Here is a 12,030-nt window from a genome sequence, read left to right on the forward strand (position 1 = left end):
CTCTCCCACGTTCCAGCCAGTGGGCCATGACATTCACTATTAAATGCCAGGTTCTAACTAAATGTAATAGTTTGGTTTGGGACATACAATCTAATCTATAATGAGTCATGATATGACACTCATAAACTTTTAATTAGGAAAACCTTTAAAGAGGAAAATGGGTACTTTTGGATATATGAATAAGGCTTCAAAACGACTTTTTTTTTTTTTTTAAATAAGAAAGGGTAGTAATTTTATCTAGGATCTTTTTAAGGACTGAAATTAAGGATTCCATGTTTTTCATGTTTCATGGAAACATTTTGAACATATTAGGTGTCTAGATTTAATGAGTTACCTGATACACAAATTAATAACAACCATACAAATTTACATACATATTCCCCTAATACTTCAAATGCAATGAGTTTTTTTGTTTTTAATATGATTTTTTATTTTTATTTTATTTTTATAATGAATATTTTTTATTCTAAATGTGGAAAGCAGAAAAGACTACGGGACTAGAGCAAAGGTAGCCTGGGCAGAAGTCCTTCCCTGAGACCTGTAGATACCCAGCCTCAAATAAGCCAGTTCTATTCTGGACTTCTGTTTCTTCCTCTGTAAAATCAAATCTGTCTTTGGAGATCTGCTAGATCCTTGAGATTCTGAGAAAAACCTTCAGGTTTAGCACTGAGTCGTGAACTCCCATAAAAACAGTAGTGGCTTCGACAGCTTTTTATATTGGCATCTACCAAACAAGCAGCAATAACATAAGAAAAAAAAGAAGTACAATCAGCTTTAAAAACACCAAATGATGCTTTTTCATAAGTCAAATAGTGAATATGAAAGAAAAAAGTTATGTCAAAAATGGTTAGTTGTCACTATTGAAAAACTTCTACAGGTTAATATACGGGTAAAATTTGTAAACTCTGTGAACTTTATGAACTCATTGAACACTACTGAGGAACTTGTTCAAACAACTTCAAACTCTTACCATTAGCCCACTTACCATCACACTTCTCTAGGATCTGAACCGTATCTCCAATTTCCAGTGACAGGCCATATGGGACAGTTCCTCGGAAACTGGCAATAACTGTAAGAAATGATATAAAAATATATGAAGACAATCCAGTGAATATTACTTACTATTAAATGTTATTGGCTAGCAAAAATTAATGGATAGGAAGTATACTTTGGTAAGCTAGTACCTGCTGTTATATTTCAATTTCATATATTTTTGAAGAGAGTCAATTTTTAAAATTCATCAATCTCTTAATTTATGTACTTCGCCAACTTCTTGGTCAAGTAAGTATCACAAATATGCATTTCAAAGATGTGGAATTTATCAAAATATTTTACAAAATATCACGAATATTGTCCAACCACCACCCCAGAATCCTCAGTATTGAGGAATGAATAATGGACTAGAGTAGACTTACTGTTATTCTACCATAGACTTATTGTGATTCTAGCAATGGAAGAACTTCTGTCATTAATGTGAAGGCAGTGGCCACTGGAGGTTCTCAGGGGAGGGACAGGGAAAAATAGGTATAATATGGGGACATTTTCAGACTTGGGAATCGTCCTGAATGATACTGCAAAGACAGATACAGGCCATTGTATATCTTGTCATAATTTACAAAATTGTGCGGGAGAGAGTATAAACCACAATGTAAACTAAAATCCATGCTTAGTGGCAATGCTCCAAAATGTGTTTATCAATTGTAACAAATGTAACACACAAAGGAAGTATGTTGTAAATGTGGGAAAGCGTGGGAGGGGTAGGGAGTGGGGCATATGGGATTCCCCTATATTTTTTTAATGCAACATTTATGTAATCTAAGTATCTTTAAAAAAAAATAAAACGTGTATGTGTGTATATATATATATATATATATATATATATATATATATAGTGGTATGCCCCTAGGCAAGCCATAGCGTTTCTGGACATTAGCCCTTCATCTGTAAAATGATGGCTTTCAGTCTGAGCAGTATTTCCTAAGCAGGTGTTCTGAATCTTTCCAGAATACTCAAAGGTGTTCCAAGTTTCAAAAATGCTAAAGGCATTTGTTTCCTTTCAATCACTAAAAATCAACAAATAAAATACAAACTTCCTTTCCTTAAAAAAAAAAAAAAGATATCACTCAAGAACATGTAAGCAACAGCATTGCCTGAAGAGTTCTATAAGGCACATCTTGTGCCCATCTAGTTCACCCCCCCATTGAAGTGTCTACCCACAGTAGCTACCCAATAAATATGTTGCCAATAATAAATAATGTATACATTTCTTGCTTGTTATTAAGCTTGATCTATCTTTCTGTTATTTTGCTTGAGGAGATTTATTTTCCCTAGATGGTAAGCTCCTTACAAGCAAGAACTACGTCTACTTGCTCAATATTAGTTCCCAGAGCCTAGCACAGCATGTCGCACAACAGCTGTCTTCTGGGATATTACTCACTGGGGACATTTACAGAAACTGGAGCCTCCCCTAGGAATAACCACTCAGCCACCACCACAATTTCCACATGCCTTGGCTCTCACTATTTGGAATGGGAGGGGGAGGTCATCATTTGGCCCTACCTCATGGTTACATATTAACTGGTTTCTGAAACATTTCGAAAGGCTAGGTAGGACTAGGATGAAATAACAGGAAGTGCACAAAGATTCATCATCCCTTAGTGACTTAAGGACTTTATGGAGAGAAAGAAACACAGTTGAAACCCCCCAGTAGTAATAAAGGAGAAGAGATGAAGAAGTAAAGAAAATACACCACAAAACAGGAAAATAGAAAAGACATCCCCTACTGAACAGTATGTATGCTGAAATCAACTTACAATTACCTGAAAAGGAAATTACAGGGAAGTGGATGTGGCTCAAGTGATTGAATTCCCACCTACATGGGAGGTCCCGGGTTTAGTTCCCGGTGGCTCAGGGAGAAGATGAGCAAGACAGCAATTGGCGGGATGGGCTGGTGTGGTAAGCTGATGCAATAAGATGATGCAACAAGGAGATACAAAAAGGAAACACAATGAGAGAGACAACAAAGCAGGGAGTAGAGGTGGTTCAAGCAATTGAGCACCACTCTCCTACATGGAAGGTACTGGGTTTGGTTCCCAGTGCCTCCTAAAGAGAAGACGAGCAGACACAGAACATAGAGCAAATGGACACAGAGAACAGACAGTGCAAAAAATGGGGGGAGGGGGTGTAAATAAAAAATAAAAATAAAATTATAGTAAATGCTTTGACTAGATGATTTTTTTAAAGCCCAGAATCCTGGAAATGATTTTTATAATTTGTTTCAGATTGTTAGTGAGATTTAGCTACAACAGGCATCCCAAAAGTAAGTTACTGCTACTATTGCAAATATATTTTAAAGCTTGAAGGAACACATGAATCTGTCCAAAATCAAAACAGGACAATAAATAATGGGCTTTCAGAGAAGTCTAAAGCCCTTTTGTGATCTGAAAACAAAATTAACTTTAGAGATCAAAGCATAGGACAGAAAACATAACCCAAAGCACATTAGATGGATAAAATAACTACATTGTAAACAATTTAGAACATTTTAGAAAGACACTAATTCATGATGTCATTTTCTAACCATAACCATAAATACCATATGGCTTCATATTGATGTGCTAGAAGATGTTTGCTCGAAAAATGAGAGATACTTCATATCCCTTTCATGGATCTCTTCTTACAAGGGATCAATAACTAAACAGACAGTAGACGGATTGCAACTGAAAAGACTTCAAAACAAGCTTTTGCCCAGAATTGCCTTTCTACACTCCTGAAGTCACCTTAACCTCTCATAACCCTGGTGTTCAACACTGTGCACTATTGATGCTTCTATTAGAAGTCAAAGTACACGGACTTCCTAATCCAGTTCTATGCACAGCTCTTACCCCTCACATAGCACCCTCTAAACTCCTAAAGCTCCTGAAACAATTCCCCCACTGCTGGCTGCCCTCTCCCTCCCCTCATCACCTCCTACATAGCAGTATCATTCAAGGATTTCACTTCTTTACCGCCTCTATGACACATTCCACAAGGTCTGGCCTCACTGTCTTCTGAAACTGTTCTGACTAATAAGGTCACCTCACTGTGACCACATTCACCACCCTTTCAAGGATCTTTCCTCTCTTGAATCTTTTACTGCTTCTCTCACACCCTCCCAGTCTTATTCTCTGGACCTTCCTTGTAGAACTTCTCTTAAATGTGGGTGTAACCGAGGGTTCTATCCTTAGGAGGCTATGATATAGAGGCTGGGGTGTAAGGAAATGAGCACTGAACTTGACATCATTCATGTAATATAGGTGTGAAGCCTGATTTTACCACTTATTAGCTATGTGACCTTGGTCAAGAATCTCCATTCCCTCATCAGGCAAATGGTGGCACCAAGAAAGGAATAGCAAAAGAGGCATTAAATAAGTCACCCATCTGAAATAATTTACCATATTGTCTAGTATATTTTAGTTATTTAATAAAGACCCCAGGGATTTAAACTGTACTATCCATTCTTCCTAGACTGAGAAAATTCTGAGACTTCCGTCGTCAACTTTTGATATATGACTTGCTAACTCTCTCCAGTCCTGGTATGTGTCCTGAGCTTTTGACACTGCCATCATGAATACCTCTGGTTAGACGTCTAAGCACCTAAAACTTAGCATGCCCCCAACTGAACCCATTCTCTCCCCTCATTACTCAACCAGACCTGAGCTATTCTCCCTCTCACAAACATCTAATCTAAAATGTTAACATCATCTACTGAACCCCCCCCCCACTTCTTTACCCTGATATTCCTAGATGGACACATCTCTCTGATTCACCTTCCCCTCTGCACCCCTACTACCCCTTCTCTGGATCTCTCAAAAGGGCAATGCAAAGCCTTTCAGGAGGTCTCCCTGTCTCTACACTTCCCCTCCTCTGATACCAGGTCTACAATGCCGCCAGAGTTACTTCTGATTCTGTCATTTTTACATCTAAGATTTCTGCATGTGGCATCAGGAAAAATTTGACCTTCCATTCACCAGGTTCAATTATTTCATAATAAAGGAAAAGGCAATAAAATATAACATGTAATATTGGGCAGCACCTTGATGAGGTTAATCATTTTCCTCTTATTTCATGCTGCCATTTAGTTTATACAATACCGAAGTGTCTCCAACTGGATCACCTTCCAGTGTTCCCTATTGTGTTGAATAACAGTACCCTCCAATGACTGTAGAAGCCTGAAACCCAGGGATCATCCTATCCCTCCCTCATTTATTTATTTTTTTTAATTTTTTTATTTTTTATTGACTTTGTAATAATATTACATTAAAAATATATATGTGAGGTCCCATTCAACCCCACCCCCCCACCCCCCCTCTCCCCCCCCCCAACAACACTTGTTCCAATCATCCTGACACATCCATTGGATTTGGTAAGTACATCTTTGGGCACCTCTGCACCTCATATACATTGGTTCACATCATGGCCCATACTCTCCTCTATTCCATCATGTAGGCCCTGTGAGGATTTACAATGTCCGGTGATTACCTCTGAAGCACCATCCAGGGCAGCTCCATGTCCCGAAGACGCCTCCACCTCTCATCTCTTCCTGCCTTTCCCCATACCCTTTGTCCATTATGTCCACTTTTCCCAATCCAATGCCACCTCTTCTATGTGGACACTGGATTGGTTGTGTCCATTGCACCTTTATGTCAAGAGGAGGCTCAGATTCCACCTGGATGCTGGATGCAATCCTCCCATTTTCAGTTGTAATCACTCTAGGCTCCATGGTGTGGTGGTTGTCCTTCTTCACCTCCATCTTAGCTGAGTGTGGTAAGTCCAATAAATCAGACCTCCCTCATTTATACAGCCAATCCATCACCACATCAAGATGATTTTATCTCTTAAATATCTCAAATCCGTCCTCTTCTCACCATCTCCATCCCACTACCACCAGCACCCAATCCTTGCTATTACCTCTTGCTTGGCCTTCTATAGCAGCTTCCTAACAGGTCTATACTCATATACTCAGGTTCCTCTCCAGTCCATTTCCCATTCAACAATCAGAGGGGTCTTTTCAACATGCTCATCTGATGAGAATACTCTTCTGCTTAATTAAATACATCAAAGTTCTGAGAATAATACCGGAATTGCTATCATGGCTAGGGTAAGGCCTGCCCTTCTCTCTGGCCTTATCCTGCACCTCTCAACCCCCACTGCCTGTACTCTAGCTACAATGACCTTGTTTTAATACCTTCCTCACTATTTTTCTCTCACATGATACTTTGTACATGACTATCGCCCTGCATGGAACACTGTTCCTTCCTCCTCTTGCAAGGGTAACTCATATTGTCCTTCAGATAGCAGTCCAGTTGCCATTTCTTCAGGGAAGTCCTCTTTAATCTCCCCTCTCCCCACCCCCATTACATGCACTCACATACCATATGCCACTCAATCACACTACTTAGTTGTGCAAGTTCTCGAGCAATAGATTGTAAGTTCCATGAAAGTAAGGATGGTGTTGGTTTTAGTTCTTAACTGTATACCTGATTCAGTACAAGCCTGGTGCACAGTATGAGCTCAGAAATAATCACTGAATGAATGAATGAGGGCATGAATGAATGAGGGCATGGCTGTGACTGTTAAATGTTCTGGTCCTCAGCAGCTGGGCTGCTTTACTACTGGCAATACCATTTTAGGAGGGTAATCAAAATTCTAAGAATTAAACTATAATACTTGTAAAAAGTAATTCTTTCATAGGAGCGGTTTAAAACTGTGGTTTATGAACCAGTTTGTCTGGTTCATAACGGTGAATTATCTTATTTCTTAGTAAAGTGGTCTATCAGGGTGAATTCTGATGATTTTAACCTTTAGCTATACCATATTTTATAATAATTAAAAGAAAGCTAATAAGTTCTTCTTCAGTCTCACTGGATCTCAGAAGCCTCTCTATTAAATAAAGTGAACTGAAATTCTGAGAGTCAGCAACAGACCTTTCAGCTCAGCACTAACACAGCACAGTAAAAACTGAAGAACTCTGTCCCCAAACCAGCCTTGCTCTGGTTTTAGTACTGCCTACAGTTGAATGGACCTGTTCCCTGCAACAACCATCTGACAGAACAAGAGGACATCCTCAGCATCTCATACAAGGCTCCTTACAACTTTTGCCTCCTACCTTTCCAGATCACACCCCATCCATTTTTCCACATACTGCCCAATGCCCAGCAGCACTCAAATTCTCTGCAGCTCTTTCATGCAGGCCCTAGGCTCTCATACACATCTGATGGTTTTTGTGGATTGCCGCCACCATTTCTTTTACACTGGGAACTGCAAATCAGCCTTCATTTAAAGCTGAGCTCAAATGTTAGTTCTACAGCAGATCTTCCGACCCTACTGCTTCACTTCCCACATCCTTGGACCTATATTTAACTGATTACTGTCATCTGTGCTTCAAGGACACTTCGACCACATCTCAAATAGAAAACGTTATCACACGGTACGGTAGCGTTTATTTAAGTCTTTCCACTTGAAAAACTGAACTATTTCTAATTCATCTTTGAGGATCTAGCATGAGTGTCTGAGAGTATGAACAGAGAATCAACAGGAAGCAGCTGTGGCTCAAGCAACTGAGCTTCCATTTACCATATTGAGGACCCAGGTTCGATCCCCAGGACCTCCAAGTAAAGAAGAGAGAAAAGGCATCCCAGACCTACACAGAGAGGCTCAGGCCCCAGCACAGCGAGCAATGCACCAAAAAGACAATGATGCAACCAGATAGTAAAAAAGAGAATGAACAAACACATGAATGAATGAAGCCACTGAGAAACAGTGACCCAGATTTTAATGGATACAGGAAGACTTAATAACTAGCAAATATTATTAACCTTGCAGACCACACTGGAGAGTAACACTTTCAGGATGCAGTTCAAGGAATGACTTTGAGTATACACTCTAAAATGGTAAGATACTCATGATCTTTAAGTTGTAGGAGTAATTTCACCTTACTGTATACTGCACTAATGAATAGATGGATGAATGCTCTACCCAGGAAAGGTATTTAATCTTCAAGTTTTGAAAGAGACAAGATAAAAGATGGAGGAAGTTCAAGGCAAAAGTGCAAAAAGAATGTGAAAACATAACGGCTTGTGTTGGTTAGTGGTAACATGTAATGTGTCATGAACTAAAGAATATTGGTTTAGAAGAGCAAACATTTGAAACCAACATACATGTTAGTGAAATGCCAATTTGCATTTCCATTATTTGCCCTTAAATCATATACTATTTTTAGATTCCATTTCAGATACAACTCTTAAAATTAAATCTCTTTAAATTCTTCCAAGTGTTTTTACATGAAAGAATTCATTTCATGAATGAAAATTCACTGTTGTCCACAATTACTGTAAAGTAGCTATTTCTTTATATAAAAACACTTCTCATTATATGTCTTCCAGAGGCATTTCCCCCCATAACAATGGGGTATTTTTTTTTATTCCCCTCCCCCTTGTGGCTTGCTTGCTGTCTGCTCTCTGTGTCCATTCGTTGTGCGTACTTCTGTGTGTCTGTATTTATTTTTATTTATTCCACCCCTCCCTTGCAGCTAGCTTGTTGTCTGCTCTCTGTGTCCATTCACCGCACGTCCATTTTGTTTGTTGTTTTTTTTTTACTTGTCTCCCTTCTTGTTACATCACCTTGTTGAGTGATGCAACAAAGTCTCTGGGGCACTTGTGGGCCGGTGGCCCTCTGAGGTATGCAGGCAAGGCTGCCTTCACAAGGAGGCCCCAGGATGCGAACACAAGGCCTCCCATATGGTAGACGGGAGCCCAACTGACTGAGCCACAGCCACTTCCCACATTGGGGCTTATTAAACATGATCACACCGTGTCTTGATCCCTTAATTTCCTTTTCTTGCTTGCTGTCTTATAAATAGCATAATTTTAGTGGTTACAGATAAGGTCATAGAGATTGAACACTTGATAGAATTGGAGTATAAAGGTCCAGTACTGTTGTTTTAGTCATAAAAGCCCTGCGAGTACAATTTTATACAGCATTTAAATCTGTTTTATGGTTTTGGATTCATCTCTACCCATTTGCTACTATGTAAAAAATTTATGTGGATTAATAAATCTATATGTACATAAAGCTAGTTTATATCCAAGTACTTACAAAATGTATGACACCTGAAATCACTAAATTTATTCCATAATCATCTAGAAAAGCATTACTTAAACAGCTGCCTACTGGCACTTAAAATGCCATTCATTTATATAATGGTATCAGTTTAGTACCTATTGATAGTTTATTAAAAATTAAATGACTGTGAGGAACATTCTTAAATACAACTACTAGATATGTTTCTATTTAGAAGGTAAAAAGAAAGTGAAATGGTGCTGGGAAGTCTGAACTTGTTTCTCAATTTCAGTGATACTATTTGCTCATGCAAAAAACAATTCCATAATTTAATGCTTTTAAACTTTGTAGAGAAAAAATCATTTACAGGGTTCTATAACTTTTTAAATGGAAAATAGGGACACATTATAAAAGCTGTTGTAAGTCAATCATGTAACTCTAAATCTCAGACAGTAACATGATCGTTGTTAAAATACTATTTATGACGATTCTATTTGCCACATTCCATTCAAGCCTGACAGACACTGCTCTTGCCCTTTATGGGCTGACAGTCTAAGATGAATGGAACACTGTGTAGAAAAAAAAAATAATGAAAAAACCTTGTTCCTCATGACATGAAGGAAACAAACTCATCCTTCAAAGTCAGAAGAGACACTATGGCTTAATCTTGAAGGATCTCCAACTCCTGAACAAACTGGGTCTGAAAGGTCACTTGTGAGCTGACTCCTCTAACAGAGAACACAACACTATTGTTCTCAGGTTCTGAGGTTATCCCACAGAATCCTAATAAGTACAAAATGAACCTGCTGCTGGTTCACAACAAAAATAAGCTATGACTGCACCAGAAATTAGAGCAAAAATTTTACAGGAGATAGCTGCAAAATACTCAACACTGGTGCTTGAAGAACAGTGACAATTAGAAGGTAACAAGGCAGATGCTGACTTTGTGGAGATTCTAAAGGAACTCTACAGACCTCCCAGGACATTTAAAAATGGTTCTTTCCTACTCCAAGCTCATTTTACCTAGTACATCTGGTTCATGGTTTGTCATAGATGTATCTGATTTTTATCAGGTATTATGAAAATCATTTGGGGAGCACACAAATGGAAAGGGGAGAAAAATGTAGAATTTCTGAAGTATTGAATAAGAGCTAAATGAAATAGGGTAAAGGGAAAAGGTGGTTAAGGCAAACTAAATTCTTTCCAGGTATTTCATTTTATTTCATGAATGGTGAACTGTGGAAGAAGAAAAGAGGTCTCTTCCTTGGTACATGTACAAATATCCCCTTGTAAGGAAAAATAAAATATGGTGCAGAAAACCAAGTTAATACTCTAATCAAAGATTCTCTCCTTTTTATAGCTGCCTGGGGTAGGGCTTGAGGGATGATAGAAGTCATTTGGAGATTTCTCATTCGCACTTTCACTGTGAAAGCACAGGACAGAAATGTCTCTCTCCCTTATCCCTACTGTCTTTCCACTCTCCAGGATGAAATAAAGAATGAAGTGGACATTTCTAACTTTGCCAGACTCCCAGCTGGCTATACACATGACACTAGGACTATGAGACAGGAAGTCCAGAAAAACTGAAAAAAAATCAAAGGAAACATGGGAACAGGAGATGAGTTGTTGTCTCCTGGATACTGCTCTAAGGCTTAAAATCAAGGCAGCAGGAAAAATTAGGAAATGCTGTATGCCATCCTCTGGTCCTCAGACTTGGTACACATTTGGGATCTACCTTTGTTCTGGTAATGGCCTTGCAGTCCTTAAAGGCACACCTGGGAGGCACAGATGTATGCGCAATTACAAATAGCATTCTCATTCTTATACCAGTTACCACAGTCAGACCTTAACACATGCACAAGGTTAAGTAACCATGAAACTCAGAATCATACTTAATAAAATGTCTTCGTTTCTGACACTTTACAAATTCCACCTGCAAATATACTGCTCTCCTTGACTGGCAAGAGGATTCTACCATCAGGGATCAAAAACTTCACCATGTTTGAACCACTGCCATGTGGACTCAGCAAATGTAAAGCACGGCTGTGGGTTCCCTGATGTGCTGCCCAGATCCTCTTCAGACATGAAGGACGGAGTGCTGTGGCACAGAGCCCTCAGCCACCAGCCTCTTCTGGGAATTCTTCAGTTGAAGAAAGATTCTTTGCCCAAGGTCATGTCCACTTTCAGAGCAGCCTGAATCCAATGACTGATTAGCATGAAGGTTCAAAGGTCAGGACCTGGCATCCCAATTAGGAAGCACTCTGCCATTCTAGCTCAAGTGATTAAGGCCATCACCGGGCATCACATCACAGCTCAACTTCTCCCTCTGCCCAGTACTAGTTCTTTCCCCTTCCTTCCAGAGGGAAAGATCCCAAGATCATTCCCCAAATAACATCTTTCGAGCTAATCTCCTAGAGTTTGCACCCTGGAACGCCCGGTCTGCTACAAGGAATAAAGATTAACCAATTTGGAACTGAGTTTTTTGCCAGACTTATTTTCAAGGGAGAAGTATTTTATGTTTAGGGTTTTGCTAAACTCTTTATTGTTTCTAATTTTCTTTGATGAAGGTGCTTTTTATTCCCATTGTACAGAGAGAAAGAGGAGGAGAAAAGAAGCAAACAAGGAAATGAACTAACAGTATCAAGAGATAATTATTCCACATTAAGACTGATTTGAAGACAATTTCACTGTGATACTAAACGAACCAGATTTATTCCCCAAAGAGTCATAAACATGCCCTTCGCCTCAGTTTTCACGTTATAAACGCCAAAGCACTTTCCTAAGTGCTACAAGAGCAAATGAGGGTCAGAAAAATTAAATTTTGATCAAGTTTTATTGCACCCAAATATCAGTCCTTTTAAATAACAATATATTAGAAAGGTTATGGTTTTGGCAACTGAAAGGCAAGGGGAGCATCTTGGAAGAGACAGA

At 39.0% G+C, this 12,030-nt stretch overlaps 1 protein-coding gene across 7 annotated transcripts in view; it reads right to left on the reverse strand.

The window, feature by feature from the left end:
- The window catches only part of DOCK4 (dedicator of cytokinesis 4), a 516,333-nt gene that overhangs the window by 296,075 nt on the left and 208,228 nt on the right, over nt 1-12,030 (reverse strand). For all 7 annotated transcript variants that reach the window (XM_058297210.1, XM_058297211.1, XM_058297213.1 and 4 more), the window contains exon 2: nt 986-1,069. In XM_058297210.1, the coding sequence (XP_058153193.1) occupies nt 986-1,069 (84 nt within the window). The remainder of the gene's footprint in view (nt 1-985; nt 1,070-12,030) is intronic.

Source organism: Dasypus novemcinctus, chromosome 5 (genome assembly GCF_030445035.2).
Source record: "Dasypus novemcinctus isolate mDasNov1 chromosome 5, mDasNov1.1.hap2, whole genome shotgun sequence".
NCBI lineage: Eukaryota > Metazoa > Chordata > Mammalia > Cingulata > Dasypodidae > Dasypus > Dasypus novemcinctus.